The sequence below is a fragment of the Labeo rohita genome, unplaced genomic scaffold, assembly GCF_022985175.1.
Source record: "Labeo rohita strain BAU-BD-2019 unplaced genomic scaffold, IGBB_LRoh.1.0 scaffold_144, whole genome shotgun sequence".
NCBI lineage: Eukaryota > Metazoa > Chordata > Actinopteri > Cypriniformes > Cyprinidae > Labeo > Labeo rohita.
In genome coordinates this window covers 100,421-123,217 of record NW_026127604.1, presented here as the reverse complement: position 1 = coordinate 123,217, position 22,797 = coordinate 100,421, and the positions used below count along the sequence as shown (strand labels likewise).

General features: G+C 36.4%; 1 protein-coding gene across 1 annotated transcript; it reads left to right on the top strand.

Moving 5' to 3' along the window:
• Nucleotides 1-15,166: 15,166 nt before the first annotated feature.
• On the top strand, nt 15,167-17,465 carry LOC127158298 (uncharacterized). Its single transcript, XM_051101468.1, has 5 exons — nt 15,167-15,216; nt 15,303-15,422; nt 15,784-15,903; nt 16,108-16,209; nt 16,325-17,465. The coding sequence occupies exons 1-5, from the start codon at nt 15,168-15,170 to the stop codon at nt 16,747-16,749; spliced, it is 816 nt and encodes a 271-aa protein (XP_050957425.1). The 5' UTR covers nt 15,167; the 3' UTR covers nt 16,750-17,465.
• Nucleotides 17,466-22,797: the final 5,332 nt, after the last annotated feature.

The following is a 22,797-nucleotide window of genomic DNA, read 5'->3' as shown; positions in this document are numbered from 1 at the left end:
TATTTTGACAAATTATTTTTCAAAGCATCAAGTATTTAAAGTACAAAGATATTTTAAGTTGAGAGTACATCTAACAGCCAACAGTTTGAAGTCCCTACATGTCTTTTCATTTGTAGAGTTTACATTGTTGTTATGATGGTGAATTTGTGTCTTTTTTTTTGTGTTCTAACAACACTTCATTCTTGAAAATAAAGGTTTAAACTGATGCAATGTGTTTGCTGTTATTGAATGCACACAATATGTATTTTAGTTAAACTGAATGCAGATTACATTTAATGACAAGTCAGGGTTTGTATGAACACTACATTAGTGTGAAAATAAATCCCTTGGTGTTAAGCTGTTTGACACAGTGTAGTTTCAACATTAATGGTGTAAATGAGAGGGGAAAACACCGTAACAGTGTTATTGGTGAACAACAGTTTTGTTTTAACTCTATGCAAGTGTCAAAAAAGTAACACTATTTAAAGTGTTAGTTTAAGTCTCTTTAGTGTAGAACTATATAAACATTGAAAAAGTGTTCAATTATTTTAATCTCACTCCACACATTTGATAGAAATTGAGACCCTGGACTTGAGAGCCCTGTGTTTGTGTCTGGGAGGCTGTGAGCACAGAGACTGTAGGGTTTTTAAATGTTTAGCTTAAATGTGGAATATGAATAAACAGTGCTTATAAACATCTGTTGAGACCGTATTCAAGCGAGACGAGGAGAAGCTTGAACCTGGAAACAGCGTTTCTTATGTCATGAGGTAACAAGCATATTTACGTGACGTATTTTAAGCTCATTTCCTTCCCACGGCTTCCTGGCACTGATCAACCACTGCTGGTGTGTTGTTTTGTTAGTGTATGGGAATTTCCTGAAAGATATCAGATCTGCAGTGGATTATTATTGGTTCAGCTCATCATAAGGTGATTTTTTTTTTTTGGTGAGTTTTTTTAATCATTAATTCATTGAGGAGGTGTGTATTATACTATGAAGCTGAAATCTCAAAATACAAATTTCTAACCCTCAGCAACAAGGCATGGACACAGCTTCAAAGGGCTCTAACACAATCCCAGCTGGATTGGTCATTTTTCTGAAAAAAAAAAAAAAAATATTAATACACTTTTTAACCACACATGCTTAGCTTGCGCAAGCTTTATGATGCACATCTTTATTACACTCCTGAACAAAATCTTAAGACCAGGGGAAACATTACAAATATTCACATTTTGCGATGGTGGATCGTAACCAGGTTGTAAGTACTGCTTCAAAATGGCAAAAGTAGTAAGATTCCCAGGTCCCATTTCTTTAGATATCTGCAAATCAGAAATTTTTTGGTTTCGCATACTGATTGCTTTCCTTCATATCTTGCCAGAAGATTAATACTGCTCAAATGGAAAGACCCCTTCCCCCCTACTTTTCTTCATTGGATTAAAGAGATCATGCAATATCTTAAACTGGAAAAAATTAGGTACTCTCTTCAAGGGTCTATCCAGAAATTCTATGCAATCTGGCAACCTTTCTTGTCATTTGTTGAAAAATTCAAGTAAGGAATGAAATCCCAAAATATGTGTTTTTTGTTAGTTTTTTTCTTTTTTTCTTTTAATTGTGTCTTTATGTATTTAATGTATTTCTTAAGTAACTGATATTTTATGTCTGATGGGTAAAGGGCTGGGTTGGGGTATGTTTTTTTTTTTTTTTTGTTCTGCATATTGTAAAGCTTAAATAAACAGACCTTGTTAAAAAAAAAAAAAAGGCGCCAAAACTAGAGAGCAGGCATTTTATAGAAAACTGAAGAAAACTCAAACAGGTTGTTCATCAGCTGATCAAAAGTTTAAGACCATAGCCTTAAAAAGTTAAAATCTGTGCAAAATATGGCTTTTATGTCATTGTTCTTCAGGCAGTCACACTGTCATGACCTCCTGATGGCACAAGCAAAAAGGCTTTCTGTCTTTGAACGTGGCAGGATTGTTGATCTGCATGCCCAACGCCTCGCACAAACCGCCATGGCTGCCGAGATTGGATGCAGTAAGACAGCCATTTTACATTTCTCAAAAGATCCTAAAAGAGTTATGAGACAAAAGTCAAGTGGTAGACCCAAAGAAAATGTACCTGTATTGAGCCGGAGGATCCGACGGGCTGTCCATGAAGACACAGACCGATCCTCGACCCAAATTAAGGCCCTTATTGATGCTGACAGCAGCCCAATAACCACAAGACACCATCTGCATGAGAAGGGCTTCAAGAACAAAAAACGTCTTCAGAAACGCTGGCTATGTGGACGTGTTGCAGTGGGCATCCCTCTTGACTGAGGTAATAACTGGGTCTTTCCACAGGACAATGCTGCAGTTCACAACGCCCACCTGATGAAGGAGAATAACGTCGCTCTTTTGGACCTTTCTGTGTGTTCCCCTGATCTAAACTGGCAAAGTTTACAAAAAATTACATCAGTTCCAGACTGTGAGGCTGCCATCTTCACCACATGGGCACACATTCCCACCAGCCTCCTGGCAACAGTTGAAGCATGCCAAAGGAAAAGGTTTTAAGTAATCAACAAGAATGGTGGAGCTACTCACTACTGAGCCCTTTTTTAAAACTTTTAGCTTTGTTGTGGGGTTTTTTAGGCAATGGTCTTAAACTTTTGATCAGCTCATGAACAGCCTGTTTTCTTCAGTTTTCTATAAAATGCCTGCTCTCTATTTTTTGGCGCCTGCTCCTGTTTCTTCTTTTGCCATTTTAAAGCAGTACTTACAACCTGGTTACGATCCACCAGCGCAAAATGCGAATACTTGCAATGTTTCCCCTGGTCTTAAGATTTTGTTCAGGAGTGTATGTGTTGTTGGAAAGGTCACTCATGATGTAGGCAGGAGTACCAACCCAGTGTTTAAAAAGCAAACATGCAAGAAAAGTCAAATGCCATTTACAAAAAAGGTTAAAAAAATGATGTCGGTGATTTTAAAGTTGGAGGAGAAAATTTGATTTTATGAGTTTTTAACCAGAGTACAAAGACAAAGAACGAACCACGTGTGACTTTTTCAACATCACCCGATAAAGAGACACGTCGCAGAACTAGAGCAAGCCATTTCAGAAAATGACTGTTAAGATAAGATTGTTTAGAGCCCTTTGAAACTGCATTGAAACTGCATTTTGAATGTTCAAATTCTGGAGGATGAACTAGGACACGAGGAGCAGCCGATGCTTGGTTTAATGTTTACTGCACTTTCATTGTCCTCTGTACTGCCATTGATTCATCTGAGCATTTTGATGTGCTGTGATACTAAATGTGGCTTGAATTAGTTGAAATGGTTGCAGATTAATGACACGGACTCTTAACAGTTACTGACGCTGTTCTCTGAACTTGTCCTTGAACTAAAATGACTAGCTGTAACTAAACTGTTCTTTTTGTTTGTGTGATTCAACAGATACAAATGAAAAATAAAAGAATGAAATGAAAGGATGCACACAGTAAACTGCTGGAGCATCAGAATCCACAGAAAAGCAGGACAGAGAGAAAAATGGAGGATAGAAAGGAAACACAAACCAGTGGATCACAAGAGAAAAGCAGACAGAGACTTGTTAGACGAGAGAGTATGGAGAAAAAGCCAAACCTTGAGTGTTTGCTCCTTGTGGAACTTCTAGTCTTGCTATAGATTTACTGTTATTTTCTGTTTATTTACTCCTGTCATAAAGTGTCACATTAAGATTCAAGACTTTCTGCAGTCACAGATAAATGTTTACACGTGTGATTTTGTGTTGACAGAATGTAATACAAACTGAAAAGATTAAAATCCAAAACAATGAGAATAATCAGATTTTTTGTGATTTGTAGTTTCAGGTGATCCAGACAGACATGTAAAGTTGAATTCTGATGTTCTCAAAAACACACAACATCAGTGACGTTCAGATACGGACTAAACATCATCATCATCATCATCATCATCATCATCCAGACTACAGTCTGTTCAGATTTTACAGACTCATCTGATCACAAACAAACAGACTTGAACAGTTTGTTTCTCAGATCTGTGTCTCAATACATTCTGCACATCACAGTTTCCCTGCATCTGAAAGTGAACATTTGTACAATAATAAAGCAGTTCAGTGTCTTCAGTTCACTGGACAACAACCACGGCTCATCTGGACAGATGTCAAAATATTCATCCATTATAAAACACAGAGCTCTATAAACTCAATCAGTAATCATAAATGTGTTCAGCAACTCAACAGATATTTTAAGGTGTTTCTGATTATTAAGTGAATGGAATATCCAGTATTAAAATTAAGCAGATAGCGCCACCCGCAGGCTGATGAACTCAATGACACTGAAGCGCTGCTGAATGTTCATCTGCATGTTCAGAATCAGTAACCAGACATTACACCAGACTAAAGATTGAATCAGCCTCTTATGAACACTTCAGATGAACACAACACTGAGACATGATGCTGACTCCTGAGAGGTCTCAATCAGCATAAAACTGACCAATACACTTCATATTGTCATCATCAGAATCACGTCATATAATCAGATCTTTAATGTGTTTATCATGTGATGTTAACTAACTGTATATTTTTGCATATGGATGTTTGAAACAAGGTGTATTTTCATACAAATAAATGTAAATAGGAAAAACACCTTGTTTAGGGGTAGGGATTGGGTTAAGTTTATATTTTAAGTTTATGTTTTTGGACAGTAATGTTGATCCAGGAACATTTCTTACTTGGCAAAACCTTACTTGGCGACCTTTAAGAGAAAATAATATTGATTATTCGTGAGATATTAAACTGATTGGAAGTAACTTCATTTGATTAATTGTGTTATGTCTTGTCATTATTGCTGTCTGGGTTATTTTGGTTTATTAATTCTCTGTTTACTTCTGTTAAACTTTCATTTTCTCAAGATCCTCCCCTTCTGATAAGATATAAAATGAGCACTGAAACTGAAATATTCCATTCAGCTCCCGGTCGAAGATGGATCTGCAAATCTCAGCTTTTCTTCTCTTCATTCTTTTTGCTGCAGGTACAAATACAAATCATGCTTTTACTGTTATTGAGTACAAATACAGATCATTGATGTCTCTCTCTCTTTCTGTTGTATTACTAAAGGACACTCTCTCAGATGTTTTCAGTGCTATGATATGGCAGGTTCCTGTCTGTATCCTGCGATAAAAACATGTCCCATTGGATATTCCAAGTGCATGCTTACAACAAAAGTATCAAATCTTGGTAAGTCTGGTATGATTTATTGAAATACTGCTGGAGTGCTGGTATTATTTATTGGTGCTGAAAGTGAAAATGTAACCTCACAGAACCCCTCATCACAATTTCAGTAACAATATTCTTTATAGATTTATGCTAGTTAGTTTTTTTACTTATTATAAAAAATATAATCAGAAAAATTTTCCTTTTCTGTTTATCTCTTTTTTTTGTGAGATGATAAATTATCATAAAGATTGTTTGCTTTTAACTCTCACTGCTGCTTTCTACCTTTACATATAATACACATATATGTGTACATACATAATATGCACATATTTCCATCAAATTAATGAGCAGTTGAACTTTTCCATATTATTCATGTTTTATTTTTAGGTCAATCTAGAGAAACCAAAATGACTGATAAAGATTGTGCTGTTGACTGTCAAAATGACTTCATGAACTTCGGCACTGAAAAGGCATCTTATTCCTGCTGTGACACTGACTTTTGTAACGTCGCAGGTCAACACTTATTTTACTTCCATATGATATTTAGTAAGGAATGTGGGGTGCAGCTTGATTTTCTACCAGGAACTAATAGAGCAGATAAAGTAGTGATGTTTCATTAGATGGCATATTTAGCATGAAAAAAAAAGGAAAAAAAAAAAAACTCTTGTTTTTCTCTTGTAGATGCCAGCGCTGACACTTCCAATGGAAAGAAATGTTACTATTGTGTTGGAAAGAACTGCTCAAACACAGTGAACTGTTCAGGAAAGGAAGACCACTGCATTACAATAATAAGTGAGAATCTAAGGAAGAACATTCGAGATATCTTGTTGCTCCATCATTCCATACCAATTGCCGTCTTACACTAACATCTGTTTCTTTCTTTTTATCAGTGGATTTCAACGAATCAGTTTTCCTAAAAGGCTGTGTCTCTAAATCTGTTTGTGACGCCGCAGCATCAAAAGTTTCTAAAATTAAGAATGTCTCATGTTGTTCAGGAAACCTGTGTAACAGTGATAATAGTATCACACAGAACATCACTCAGAGTCCTAACGGTGCTCAGAGTGTCACTCACAGCTTCCTGTTCCTCTGCTGTTCTCTGCTCTCCTTCATCCTGCTGCATTGAATCCAGCAGCTCTTCACATTCTACAATCAAACACGCTGTATTAAATATATATGAAATCTTCTGTTAAGCGGTTTTACTGCGGAAATCGACCTTGCTTTATAATTGAAGAATTCTACAACATTAATCCTGTTGTTTTTCTGTTCACTATGAAGCTGTCTTGAAACAATCTGTGTTGTATGAAGTGCTGCATAAATGACTAGACAGTTTCTAACCCATTTCAATAGCACAGCCTCATACAAGAAATAACGTCTTAAGCAATTAAGCAAACAATCAGTAATAAAATAAGAATGAAGAAGCACATTTCAAGCAGTAGAATAAATAGATTATTATTATTTGTTGTTGGTTAGCAGACACACCACTTTACATGATGTGTGTGCAAAACATATTAGAAAGAGTAAGCTTTGAATGCAAATAGTTTTGAATGCAGTGTTTGCTTCTGCTTGAGATAATCTGCCAATCCACTTGGTAATCTGCCAATCCATTAATAATGTAAATATGCTTTTGGTTGTTTATCTAGTAAGGTCAAACAATGAAAGGTTTAAATTGATTAGAGACAATTTGACTATAACCCACAACTGCTAATATTTACGTTACAATATTTATAAAACATTAAGCATTCAGTGAAACAACTGTCCTGAGATGACTCAGAAAATAAAGGCTAATTTTCTTACTCAGTGATACCCACATACAGACAGACTTCACATATATAGACTAAACATAGTCTGTATGTATGTAAACACCTCAACGGGCATTCTCTGACTTATTGAAGTATTTCATGTTAGATAACAGGAACTCATCCATACTTCATATTTAAGTGCATCCAACCTGAGCAAGTGTTTCACTGTAAGAGATGTAATATATCATGATTCTTTCTGGACCCAAGAAATGACAAAAATGTGTTTTTTCTTTTTTTCGTTTTGCGTGCTGGCTTAGTGGTTTGCACGTGAACTGTTAAAACAGATTTTTTTATTTATTTTAATTTTTAATTTAATTAATTAATTTTTTTAGATCAGCATTTTGTTTTGCATGTAAATAAATGTGACCCTGGACCACAAAACCAATCACAAAATTCATACATCACCTGAAAGCTAAATAATTAAGCTTTTTATTGATGTATGTTTTGGATAGGATAGGACAATATTTGTTCGAGATACAGCTCTTTGAAAATCTGGAATCTGAGAGTGCAACAACAACAACAACAACAAAAAGATTAAAAAAATATTTGAATATTGAGAAAATTGCTTTTAAAGTTGTCAAATCAAAATGAAAAAAAAAATGAAGTTTTGATATATTTACTGTAGAAAATTTACAAAACATCTTTATGGAACATGATCTTTACTTGATATCCTAATCATTTTTGGCATCATTTTATGAGAAATTTATAATTTTGACCAAAACAATGTATTGTTGTATTGTACAAATACACCTGTGCTCCTTTAGACTGATTTTGTGGTCCAGGGTCACAAATATACAGACAAAACCTATAACCTATGGAAAACCTATGAAACCTATTGGAAATGTAATAGGTTACAGATTATAAGTTACTTGATTTAAAATGTAATAAGTAGTGTAACTTTTAAATTACTTTATTATAGTAATGTAACATTACTTTTAATTACTTTTTGATTACTTTTCTAAATTTCTAATATTTTCAACTGTTAATCATTTTGAAACAATTAAAGGCAGAGTGAACCTTACAGTAGCACTCAAGACTGACTACTGTCAGACTCTCAACATCCTTCATCACTTACTTACACATTATAATAAGTAAGGGATAATATACATATTTATTTTGTGATAACAACTGGCTAAATGTACATTATCTCACTTATTACACAGCTGCTTGATAAATTATTTAGATGTTTTGTGTCAAAATAATTAGACATGAAACACTGATATGAGTTGAAATATTTAAACGCAAAGCTTCCATAAAGAAATCAGTTGCTAGCAAATGGCAAATTCAAACTAGACATTTTAGGGACACAGTGCAGTCACACCAGTTTTCTTGCACAACATTTCACCACATAATTAAGTAGTAGTACTAGTTTGTTAGTTATCTTATAATCCATTACAAAAAAAACAAAAACAAATGGCAGCAGCTGCGTTTGTATTAAACAATAGAGCAAGTCCACAATACCAGGATGACAGAATTAAGAAATTGTCTACATAATACTGAATTAAGCTTCAATATTTTATTAGCTAACCCAAACGTAAAGCTTCCTCCAAGAAAAACTATCAAGCATATAGCACTGACTTAAGTTGCCCCGAATGAGTCTGAGTTTTTACTAGTTATCAGGGAATAACATACCTTGGAATGTCATGACTGAATCAGAATCAAGCATTCTACAAAGCTGTGTAATAATTTAACTTAAAGCACAGACACCACAAGTTCAGACTTTTTTTTTACTTATTTTTTATGCCTTTTATTGTGATAGGACTGCAGAGAGACGACAGGAAAGAGCTGGAGGAGAGAGGGGAGCGGGATCAGCAAAGGACCTCGAGACGGGATTCAAAACTAACCACAAGGCTATTGGCACCAACGCCCCAAATTCAGACTTAACAGCTCTTATTTACTTTGAGATCACTGTGAGGTTAACAAATAAGCATGTGTTTATTTGTTATCAAAAAAGCATGTGTCCTATTCTGGACGTCTCCTTTCAGGTGAATGGTATAGTGGTCCCTGGCATCTCCTTGTGGTTCTGTGTGGTATTGCAACTTTACTTGTAGTTATTTATGCATGTATAGAAAATGGTCTAAACAAATGTAATTTTTTTTTTCCCTCACAGTGTTTGCTGTTGCACTGTATACATAAATTGTGAATTATGAAAACCAAAAAAAAAAATGTTTTTTTATTTATCTTTTTAAGCCTGGAGAAAATATTGTTTTGTAGGAATTCTCCCCAATCTTGAACATGGAAAAACAATTGTCTTTATTGAAAATGTTTCAAGTATTATATTTTTTTTTTCCTTTTGATATACTGCGACAAATCATTACAGATCATAAAGAACTCAGCTACGTGTTGGGCTCTTCCCCTCGTACTTCCCTTGCGGGTGGTGGCGACTTGAGAACATGTTCACGTCCTCCGGTGGAGTGTGCGATTGCGGTGCATTCGTGCTCGCGAGCGCCGCCACCTGGGTGGACTGTCTGTGCGTCTCTCTCTAGCCTGTAAGCGTCTGCCAGCCCTGGCTGTAAAGCAGGGCTCACAGCGCTGCAGGCCGTGCCACCTCCACTTTGCACGCTATGGCCCTCCTGCATTACATTAGGCCATAATTCTAAGTGGTGGTGGCTTGGGAACATGTTGACACCCTTTGGTGGAGTGTGCGATTGCGGTGCATTCGTGCTCACGTGCGCCGCCACCTGGTGGATTTGTCCGTGCTTATGCTTAGTCTGTCAGCTTCGGCTGTATAGCGGGCAGGGGCGTCGCTGGGAACTCTGGGCCCTCTGCACTGACTCAGCTAAGGGCCCCCCCAAAAAACTAAAAATCACGTAGGGGGGGTAGGGGGTTAGTATGTGTATGTATGTGTAATTTTGTGTTATGCCGTTGTGTTATTAGCACTGATAATCGCGGTGGTATTGAAGTCTTTTGTAACCACAGCAGGAGTTCATTTTAGACTATTTGCTCTCACATTTTGGGCTCAAATTTCTTGGGAAAGAAGTCTGTTAGCAGTTGCTTTCCCTCATTTCTTTTTTTTTATATCCCTTTCTTGCCTCTCTTTTCTTTTCTGAGAACCGGATTTAGCTTTCTTAGACATCATCTTCCACAGCACAGTTATGCACTGCCGTCTGCCGCTTCAGCAGAATGAACATTATTTTAAATGGGCCTAGTCAAAAAGCCCGGTGAAGGTGGACTAAACCATTTCGTGCAAGGGAGAGGGTGCCTGTCCTCAGACACTATATGTACTTGGACACCATTTAATACATCAATCAACTGATGCATTTACCCAAAATATTAACATTTATATTCGTTAACAACATTTATTGTGATCTTAAAATTATATTTAAAGGAAAATAAAATTTCACTCCTCAGGGCCCCTCCCCCCACTTGGGGCCCTGGTAATTTAGTCCCACCCAACTACGACGCCCCTGATAGCGGGGCTCACAGCCCTATAGGCCATGCCACCTCCGGCCTAAGATCGTGCACAAGGGAAGTTCTGACTTGAGGTTTATGCAGGAACTGCATTCTGTGACTGAAAAGTTTCGGGGCAGTCCCTCGGTCAGGCGATGTCCATTTTATGGCCTAAAAGTGCTATCTTGGCTGAACCTGTGATTCAATAAAAGCCCTTCAATCACCCCTTCAATAAAATAGCAATTTTCTCTATGTCCTGTAGGTTTCATTAAAGATGTTGAGTTTGTCTGTGAGTGACACAAGTCTTCCTCACACCTAGGCTCAACGGTCAACGTGATTTTGCCAAGAAAGACATGTTCCTGGATCAACATTACTGTACAAAAATATAGACTTAACCCAATCCCTACCCCTAAACCTAACCATAACCACAATTTATTCCTAAAATCAGAAGGAAATGATAGCTAATTAAGAAAGGTGTAGAAGCATCAAACTGTTATTGTAAGTCTAAAACTGATATTTCCTGAAAAGTTATCCCTCAATTCTGATTGGCTGATTGAAATGTTGTTCCAGGATCAACAAGGATTTTGATCCAGGAACATGGTGTACTTGGCGAAATCACGTTCACCTAGGCGGTCCATCCGAGAAAAGTGGCGGGCTTTGCCCTGTCCTGGTTCTTGAGTTCCGAATCGGTCCCCTCTAACATCGGGCTACCATTCGGGTGGTTGATACAGAAAAGCATGTTTCTTTTCTTCAGTGCCAGGATTGGGTTACAGCTTCGACCTGAAGGACGTGTGCTGTTATGTGCTGATTGCCCTGATGCAGATCATTTTCCGGACTGCTTCAGGGTCAGATGTATCAGTACAGGTCTTCCCTCAGCCACAGGGACTTCGGGTCCCTGAGCTCCCTCTTTTCTCGGTATGGATACCGGTCGAGACATGTCAGCTGAAACAGTTGGTGCTGAACTGCCTGATTGTACAGTCACAGGACAGCGGTCCCTCTAAACGTTCAGAGGCCTGAGGCACATGACAGCCGTAGCCGTGTTTGTCCGCTCGGCTGTTCCGTGTGAGATTGCTGCAGCACGGACTATATGACCTGTTCCTGAGATGGGCATGGCACTATGGCACACTCTGGGTTGGAAACCTCTCAGTGTTGTCACCTTCTCAGCCACTGGTCAGACCCTGTGTCCTATGGGCAGCTATGCTCTTAGTCCAGGTGTCGAGGCTCAAGGCAGCTGTTTTGGAAACCTCCGTCACAAGCTGAGGTGCCATTTGCAACAGGCAGGCAGCCTCGGGCTCCTGGAAAGGACCTCGACTGCAGCGACACTAGTCGATTCGAGTTGCTAGCAGTGCTTACCCTCCGCCGGTGTCTACCGATGCTGCGGGACAAGCGCACGCTAGTCCATTGGACACCATAGCCATGGTAGTTTACACCTACCTCTGCGGTGGTCTATGCATGTTGTAAATTTGCAACTCGCCCACCATCTTGCGGAGTCTTGCGGCTAATATTGCTGCATGCTGTTCATTTTTCGGAGAGTCAAGTTGCAAAAAAAAAAAAAAAAGCAACTCTTCCAAAGAATGGCGACTCCAACCCTGGGTCCCAGCTCACCTGGAGTCGATTCAGCGATAATCAGGTGAACCTGTTTGCTTCCACTGAATCCAATCCACCAATCCTCCTACTGCTGGCTTGTTCCTGACCAAGGGCTTGACAGGTACGCGCTGACACATAGGTGGACCGAGGGTCTACGAACAGGAGTAAGCTTCCCTGCACAAAACTTGAGCTAGAGTGTGGGGATCAAAGAAATGAGTGCGAATTGAAAGATGTGTAAGGTTGGGCAACATTTGAATTTATGATTTCAGCTCATATCAATTCCTAATTTAGATTCCAATAAGGTACAAAAGAGATGTTTAATGGACAGCCCCACGTGGTTGTAACAATACCGAAAAAAAAAAAATATTTAAGTCAAAAGCTAATGTAAACTGGTCTTGTCTTTTTTTTTTTCAATAACCTTGTCACATCACCCAAAACAGATCATATATTGAGCATTTATATGTAAACAATTTATATGAAATCAGAGGTTTATACTATAAACATGTTCTAATGTAAAACAAACTAATGTGGTATAGCTGGTTATCAAATTTGAGCATCGCGTTATGCGCAAAGGGATATATGGTTCATGTATTCACCCTTATGTCATTCCAGATCAGTATGTATGATGTTCTTTTAGTAGAGTGTTACCTGTTCAAAAGGAAGTAATTACGGTGTGTTCACACGGGGCGTCAGCGTCAACACTTCCCATTGACTTTGAATGGGTGACATCAAGTGTTGCCGAAAAGAATTGTGGATCCGTCGGCGGCGCTTCACTGGCGTTGTTTGCGGCAGAAGTTGAGAATTTTTCAACGCCAGTGAAGCGCCGTCGACGGAAGCGTCAGCCAATCAGGATCGCTCTATGCAAATACAGTAGCCAGGCGGCAGCCAATCACGTTGATCCTGTTCAAGAGCAGCAAACTGAGGATAAATTTTAAAATGGAGGAGAAACTAATTATTGCGGTGGGCAATCACCCGGTCCTTTATGACCAATCACTTTTTATGTACCGGAGAGACCAGGCGTGGAAGGAGGTGGCAGATGCCGTTGGTGAATCTGGTGTGTATTGTAGTGTATTGTATTGTATTGTATCTCCCCGTTGTTTTCGCTTTCTGAGAATAGAATGTACCCAGAAGCGCCGAGTACCACGTCGTTTCAACTTGCGTTGAACGTTCACAGTAATAGCTAATGCAACCAAATTGGCGTCCATGTTGAATGACAATGGAGCTGAATCCGAGTTTTTGTTGTTGAGTTCCTATCTAATTTCATTGGCTGACGCTGCTATGACCATGGCGTCAGTGCCAAACTTCAGCCACGCCTTCCGTCAAGCGTTGACGCTGACGCCCCGTGTAAACACACCGTCAGGGATGTAACGATTACCGGTTTGACGATAAATCATGATAAAATTCCCCATGGTTAGTATTGTAATACTTGTTTGTGGGTGTTTTCGGGGCTTTAAGACTGAGGAAGTTAGAAGATTAATAAAATAAAACCCTCAGACGCGAACGAGCTCTTCTTAACGCCATCACTCCTTTATTCCGTTCTCTCTCAACTTCTCTCTCCCTCTTCAAAATAAAAGTCCTCACAACAATATCCAACAACACAAAATGGATACTGCTGAATTAACATTGAATATTCAAATATAACATCAGTATTTATTTTTCCAACATAAACTCTGTAATTATACAATTCTGTTAAACTCAATTTAAACTCTTACAGTATTACCGTTTCATATTTTAATTATCATTAAAACCGAGATGTTTTAAAAGGCTGCTAATTGCGTAGACGCCGAACCGCACGGAAATGATCGAGCACGCACGGAAAAACACGAGATAGTCTCCGTTCATTTTAAACAATAAAAAATGGACTGCAGCTTTTACGACTCAATTCTCATTTTCATCATTCGTTTGGAGCAGTTTTGGCGTTATTTTATTAGCAAATGCAAAGACTGCATTACTGTAATATGACAGGGTGCCAGGACGAATCTCTCGGATTGCAGTGGGTTTGTTCTCCCAAATATATAGTGATAATGGCTCTTCGCACCCTTAGATATTACATATGCGCCCTCAAACTTTGTCCTGTGTACGCGCGAATAAGTGCTTATTGTAAACAGGTATTTATTAAATCATTTTATTTAGTTAAGCGCAAACCTCATAGACAGAATGTTTGTATTTGGTAACTAATGTATTTGCAGTCCGTGCGTTTCACTTCGCAATTGGGGGTTGAGCTTCAGAAACATAAATCGGGAATTATACAAATAAAAAGAATATATTAATTAATTAATTATATGAATGTACCTCTAAAGGTTCTAATTGTCTTCAGAAAAGATTCGATGGCGTTTTGTTTTCATCTTCACTCATGTAATATCTAAAGAAGTGATCTTGACGCGGTGCTGCTTTATCCACAAAGTTCACGGAAACAGCTGTAATTCAGCTTTTCCATAAGCGCCATCTAGTGACATACAGTGGATTTACAGGGACTTACATTTATATTCAGCTTGTGTGCAGATTTTGTCTGGCCAAAAAACAGACTGAATTGTCATGCCCTTGCTGTAGCTTATATATTTTGACCAGTTGATGAAAAACAAGCTTATGTGAATTCTGCACATTTAAACAAGTTATCTAGATTTATGGAGCAGATAAAAAAACAAAACATATAATCATTTATTAATCAGTTATTATTTTGACTTAACTCCTGACATCACTGGTACTGTTATTGTTTTACTGATTAGGTAAACAAACAGTCATTTTATTTGTTGTTTGTTGATTTTTAATGTAAAACTTGGTAGTACTTTTTGAACACTTCCAGCACATTTTAACAATACTGTGATAATACTGATAACCGTGATCATTTTGGTCACTATAATCGTGATAGGAAATTTTCATACCATTACATCCCTAGAAGTAATTTTAGAAACTTTTTTAGGAGGGTGGGTTCATGTTCATCGTTTACATTAACTTGTAAAATAAAATGATATTCTCCTGAGAACCATAGAAAAAAAGTTGTGTAAAAATTACATAGTTTTTTATTAATATATAATAACTTCATTTGATTAATTGTGTTATGTCTTGTCATTATTGCTGTCTGGGTTATTTTGGTTTATTAATTCTCTGTTTACTTCTGTTTAACTTTCATTTTCTCAAGATCCTCCCCTTCTGATAAGATATAAAATAAGCACTGAAACTGAAATATTCCATTCACCTCCTGATTGAAGATGGATCTGCAAATCTCAGCTTTTCTTCTCTTCATTCTTTTTACTGCAGGTACAAATACAAATCATGCTTTTACTGTTATTGAGTACAAATACAGATCATTGATGTCTCTCTCTCTTTCTGTTGTATTACTAAAGGACACTCTCTCAGCTGCTATCAGTGCTGGAATAATACAGGTTCTTGTGTAGTTCCAAATGTAACAGGTTGTGCCAGTGCATATTCCAACTGCAGAAGTTTAACAACAGTATCGAGAGCTGGTAAGTCTGGTATGATTTACTGAAATGCTGTTATATTTGACTGATGGAGATGCTGATATTATTTAACACTGCTGAAACAGTGATAATGTAACAGAACCACTAATCATTTTTCTGTCAGAATTTAATCACAAAATATTCTATATAGATTCCTGCTATTTAATTTTTATTATAAAAAACTAAAATCTGATTTTTTTTCATTTCTGTTCTCCTCTTTTTCTTTAAGATGATACATTATCAAAGATTGTTTGCCTTTAACTTTCACTGCTGCTTTCTGCTTTTAAGTATTAAAAATATGTACATATTTCTATCAAAATAATAAGACTGTTGAACTGCTCTTTTCTGTATTATTCACATATTTTAGGTATTATAGAGAATCGAAAAGAATGCATTGATAACTGTACAAGTGGGTCCATAAACTACGGCATTAAACAGATGTTTTATTCCTGCTGTGACACTGATCTTTGTAATGACCAAGCTCCAGGTATTGTGCTTTATACTGACCATAGAAAATGACAAGGCCATTAAGGTCAATAATTATTTTCCTTCCATAAGAAATTTACCTTAGTAAGGAAATAAATGCAAAATTTTGCTTGTTTTTCTACCAACTGATAGAGCAGCTAAAGGAGTTTCATTAGATGTCATATTTTGAGCTAAAAATAAAAGAACACTTGTTTTTCTCCAGTAGATCTCAGCAGTCCCAATGGAAATAAATGTTATTATTGTGATGAACACAACTGCTCAAACACAGTGAACTGTTCAGGGAGTGAAGACCACTGCATTACAAAAAGTAAGGATCAAGATTAAAGTAGTTATTTTGTTTCTCCATTATTCATTTTAAACATCTGATACAGATCACATACTAATTGCCATCTTAGACTAACATCTGCTTTCTTTCTTTTCAGCAGAGTATTTAAATGAATCACTGATTCTAAAAGGCTGTGCCTCTCAATCCATTTGTGATTTTTTAGCATCATTTAGTAACATTTCATGTTGTAAGGGGAACTTGTGTAATGATGTCACCCAGAACATCACTCAATACACCGCTGTCACTCAAAACTTCGTTCAAAACATAACCCAGATCTTCAGTGTCACTAAAAACTTCATTCAAAACATCACCCAGATCATCAATGGCTCTCAAAACGTCACTCAGATCATCAATGGCACTCAAAACATCACTCAAAATGTCACCCAGATCGTCAATGTCACCCAGAACATCACTCAAAATGTCCCCGAGAAGGTCACCCAGAAGGTCCCCCAAAGTAGTAACAGTGCTAAGCGTATCACCCAGAGCTTTTTGTTGTTATTGATTGTTTACTTAATTAAGTAAACAATCAATAACAAAATAAGAAGAAAGAAGCAAATTTTAAGCAGTAAGATAAACCGAGAAAATATATTACCATCGTCAGTTGTTTTGTGTGCATGAAAAAAATTAGAAAGGAATAAAACCGTTTTAAATGCATTGTTTGCTTTTGCTAGATTTGTGTGTGTGGTTTGTGTCTAGAGTTATGGGACAGTTGGCCAAAGATTGAGCCAACACTATCCAGACATATACTGCGTGTATATATATATTATATAGTATATATACACACACACAAGTGATTTTTGGAAATCAATTTCATACACATTGTTCAAAACTATTTTTTATGTTAAATATTATAACTTGTAAGGTTAACCAATCAAAGGTTTGAACTACTTAGAGAGAATATATGACTATAACCCACAACTGCTAATATTTACATTTAAGACATTAAACATTCAGTGAGACAACTGTCTTGAGATGACTTACAAAATAAAGATTTTTCTTACTCGCACAACAGACAGACTTCTCATATATACACTAATCATAGTCTGTATGTATGTAAACATCTAAAGTATTGTACACATGTGATAACAGGAACTTGTCCTTACTGGATATTTAAGTGCATCCAACCAGAGCAAGTGTTTTGCCGTAGGAGATGAAATATATGAAATATATCATATATTCTGATTCTTTCTTGACCCAAGAAATATAAAAAATTTGTTCTCATCTCATGCAGGTAAAAATGCAAACTAATTATGTACAATTTCAATATAACAAATCACATAATAAATATAATAGTCCGAGTGAATATGTGGATGCCTATGTTTTGAAATCACTAATGGAAAATAACCTGATTTTCTAGTGAAATCTTGTAAACATGGTCTTTTTGTGTTGATGGATTAGTGGTTTGCATGTGAACCATTAAAATGAGTAATTCAATTAACTGATTTTTTATTTATTTATTTATTTATTTTAAATCAGCATTAATTGGGCAATGAATTTGCTGCAGAATTGATTAACCTTTGTTAATGTTAGTGTCAGGCTGTGTGTAGGAAGGAGCCGAGGACAAGGAAATATAACAAACGGGCTTTAATGAAATAATCCAAACAAGGGAACACACACTCACACGACATTAAGATCGGACAGGGACAAAGTAACTGAATCAAACTTATAAAGGGTAGCCAACGAGACAAAGACAGGTGTAGATAATTAACCAATTACGACATAACAAAAAATAGAACAGTAAAGACCAAATAAGGGCACAGAAGGATGAAACCAACAAAACAGTCCACAGGGGTGTGACAGTTAATAAAAATACAAACGATTAATTCACGTTAAATACCAATAACACATACAACTTTAGATTTGAATAAAATATTAGTAAATCCTAAAATTAACATTAACAATAAGATTAATAAAGTCTTTTTCATTGTACATTCATGTTAACAAATGTAGTTTACTAACTGAACCTTACTGTAAAGTGGTACCAAAGAAATAAGTAAAGATACAATAGATAAGCTTCTTACTGGATTATTAGTTATTATTGAAGCAATGTTCATACATGTTTAGAAACAAATTTGGCCAACTATGAAAAGCTAAAGACCAATGACACTTGAAATGTGCCAATATACAGCCACACCACATTTTACTGAAAGCAAAACTTTGGAGACCTTCTGAAAGTGTAAAAGTGATTAAAATGACACATTGTCCACTTAAGTGGTCAGTTTCAATAAGAAATAAAATATTCAATATACAGAAATAGTAGTAAAACTCATTAATTTTGGTAAATGTTTGTGCCCCATCTACAGGTGAAGAGGGTAAATGTGATCAATCTGTAATCACAGCTCGAGACCACAAGAGGGAGCTGATGGTGCAGATAAGTTTGCTAGTGCATCATTTTGTTTGTTTTAAATAATCCTAAAATTCTTTTTGCAACTCTTCTTGCTTCTAACAAAATAATAAAACTTCTTGCATACAGACTGTTTTCCATATGGAACTGAAACAGGTAAAGAAGAAACTGATATCAGTGATTGAACAACTGGAAATTAAACATATCATCACAAACATATTCAGCATTTAAAGACTGTGATTTTAGTTGGTTAAATCTGATATCTTACATGGTAAATGTATTTTTCTGTTGTGTGAAACTGACAGTGATTGCAGTGATTTTTTTACTGAATTACTTTACTTTGAAGTGTTTGGTTAGATTTCATTTGATTGCAAGTGTTTAGTTTTGTTTTTTAAAGGGGGAAGGCCTACAGTTAAGGAAACAATTATTAAAACAACCCATTCTAAATACTTGATTCTGGTGTCCTGTCATTCGTCAGTAATTACCTCCATAGTCAAATATATTGATCTTTTGATTTGTACATTGGTCCAAATAGACAGAAAGGAAGAACTATATTTCTATTTATACAGACAGTTACATTAAAATTGTGTGAATGTTTTTGAGAAAGGCAAAAGCAAAAAATGTAAGTGAGAGGTAAATAAATAAGGTATTTTAAAGCACACACATGATTTCATGCATCTGCACACGTAACTGCAACTGCAGTAACATTTGTCATGCCTGCTGCTCAAATTTACATTCACCCGGAGTAAATAAACCGTGACATCATATTTATGTGAACATGATCAGTGATTTAGACGATCACATAATGTCTCATGTATTTTATCCCCAATCATAGCGTGTATGATGAGAGTCTCTTTATGCTTCCTGTCCGACATTATGATCCTCATTTAGTCTTTAACCTGAAACTAAAAAATTCCACCATCTAGTGGACAAAGATGGAAAATTCAGTTAACATTCTATGTATTATGAGAAATATAAAACCCATGTACTCAAATTCTGGTTCATACAAGTGACATACTTTCAGGTTAATTCAGTGAATATCATTCAGTTCTCATCTCACAAATAATAATAATAATGCTAATTTTTGCATTTTTTTGTTAAGTTTAAATGTCAGAATTTCTAGCAATCAATCTTCATCATCATCTTCTGCTGTAATGGACAGTGTTGTGTGTTTGTACAGTAGATGTACAGTGTAAAGTGCAGGATTGAGTGAGTCTTGAGCTCTTGTGTTTGTGTCATTAATGATCTGCTGATGTGAATCAGGTTTCATCACGCACATTTACATCTTCAGCTCTGTGTTGTGAATTTAACCTTTAGACTGAGATTTAAAGCTCTACAAACATATGACTGCGTCTGAAATCTGATATACACTGAGTAGGTGCTACTTTTGAAAAAATATTTACTTTGCGACTATTAAACAGATATTCTATAAATGTTCTAACAAACACATCAGTACAAATAATTGCTTTATTTGACCCCTGTGGCTTTTAAATGAGGAAAACATGAAAACAGCCGAACTGATCGATTTTAGTTTAGTTTGACTCGCATTTATGTTTGACTTCAATAATATTGTGTCTGTGTTTAGTGATTTCTCAGAAACTCTTGTTATTTCATTAAATAAATACAGTCGATAACATTAAGTGTGTTTTCATTGCTGTTGCTGTCAAATACTGTCATATGTACATGCAGATGCTTTAACTCTACTGTAATTCTCATGATCGCCTGTAGAGGTAATACATTATGTCACTGTATTACAGGGGTCAAAGGTCAAACCAGGCACTTTATCTGATTGCATAAAGAGGAATACTGAGTACATGTTTAATCTAAAGTTTGAATCTTGAAAACATATGACTACAATCAGACCTGTGTGGGATATTTCTACTTTTGTTCTCAATGAGAGGCGTGTGTAATTACGCTGTCGTCTCTCAGGTCAGAAATCTGACTAACGGCAAATCGACGGTTGATTGTGGTGCTGTTGAGTCACCAAACCAGTTCTGTGGATTTCCATTAGGAGAATCTCTGATCCCATTACATAACAGTGTCAGAGAGTCTGTGAGATGATGATCCTCATTCAGCTTCATGTCTGGTCTTTGATTTCTCATTTCTGTCATTTTCTTTCTCAAACTAAACACTAAACTAAAGGCTTTTGAGTTTCAAGTGATAATGTAGTTTTTTTAAATGTAATGGTCAAAGATAGTGACAACTGCCAAAACAACGTGTGTCCAGAAACTAATTGTACTGGCATTTTCAATCCTTCCTCCACATTTCAACGCGTCACGATATTACAACTTGAAACACAGCAATATTATTGTGAGATTAGTTTGTGTTTATTTATTTTAGACAAGTTTGAATTCCATCACGTGCAAGATACATGTCAATATTATGTCAAATAAATTTTATTTTATAGATATAAAATATATACATTTTCCCTTCCCAGACAACACATTTGAGCATTACTGTATACAAACAAGTCTTGCAAAACTGTACAGATGAAATATACTGAAGCATTATCATCTCCAGAGCTTGTTGCATAAATGTAGAATATGGTGAATAGAGGAATAATAAATGCATATAAAATAAATGGTATAGAAGAGTACAAATACTATAAAAAATTATACCCAATACATGAAATGTATGAGACAGTGCAAAATGGAAAATAAAAGTCTCTGTGTGATGCAGATGAAAACGTTGCCAGTAAAGTAGGCATCCGTGCAGAATTGAGACACACATGTGAGAGACTGTCGTCTGGACGTATGTAGTCTGAGATGTTGCTGTTCTGGTTGTTTGTTCGTGAAGGGTTTTGATGTGTGAATCTCACCTCAGCTTTACAGTCAGACTGAAACTTTACAGGCCCGTCAGTGTGAGTAGAAAATATCGGTTTACATTTTCAAACATTCTGTTTGCCATTAACTGTAATAATCTAGTGAGATTTTTGTTTGCACAAGGAGTCTGACAACAGTCAGTGCTCCACACAGAAATCTCACTGGATTATTACGATTAATGGCAAAATAAATGTTTGGAAATGTAATCTGATATTTCCTACTGACACACTACGGCAAAAGACCGACTTTAACTGACTTTAAACCATTTTTTAGCTGATGAAAATACTAGTGGCCTAAGACTTTTGCACAGTACTGTATATAATATATAATCACAAAATGGTCACATATGAAAGTGTTTAATTACCTGTGATGAGCTGGAAAGAGAGAATCTCCACTTCTTGTTTGATTCTGAGGTTGAGATCTGAGTTACATAGGATACAAGGACATAAGTTTATCGTCTCAGTCTCCATAATCCACACCTTCTTCTGAAACTGGATTTAGTCAGACTGGTTGCATTGGCTGTGTTGTTTGCCCATTGATATCATGGGCTTATTTCACAAATAATTAAGTGATTACCTTACAGGTAGCCAGTGTAGAGATTATAGCATTGGGGTGATGTGAAGAACTCTAGCAGCTGTGTTTTGGACAAACTGGGGTTTGTTCATTGAGGATTATTTGTATGCTCATGAAGCTGATTATGTTTACAAAATAACTAATGTAATGTAATGAGTTTGATCCAGATGCAGACACACCAAATGTCCGCCCCCGCTGCTCTTGCTCACATAATCACATTATTTTCACACCTACACCTATGTAATTTTCAGTTTGAGATCGATTCGCTGATGGTTGCGTGAGACAATCTTAAGGCTGCTAGAGTTCTTCACATCACCCCAATGCTATAATCTCTACACTGGCTACCTGTAAGGTAATCACTTAATTATTTGTGAAATAAGCCCATGATATCAATGGGCAAACAACACAGCCAATGCAACCAGTCTGACTAAATCCAGTTTCAGAAGAAGGTGTGGATTATGGAGACTGAGACGATAAACTTATGTCCTTGTATCCTATGTAACTCAGATCTCAACCTCAGAATCAAACAAGAAGTGGAGATTCTCTCTTTCCAGCTCATCACAGGTAATTAAACACTTTCATATGTGACCATTTTGTGATTATATATTATATACAGTACTGTGCAAAAGTCTTAGGCCACTAGTATTTTCATCAGCTAAAAAATGGTTTAAAGTCAGTTAAAGTCGGTCTTTTGCCGTAGTGTGTCAGTAGGAAATATCAGATTACATTTCCAAACATTTATTTTGCCATTAATCATAATAATCCAGTGAGATTTTTGTGTGGAGCACTGACTGTTGTCAGACTCCTTGTGCAAACAAAAATCTCACTAGA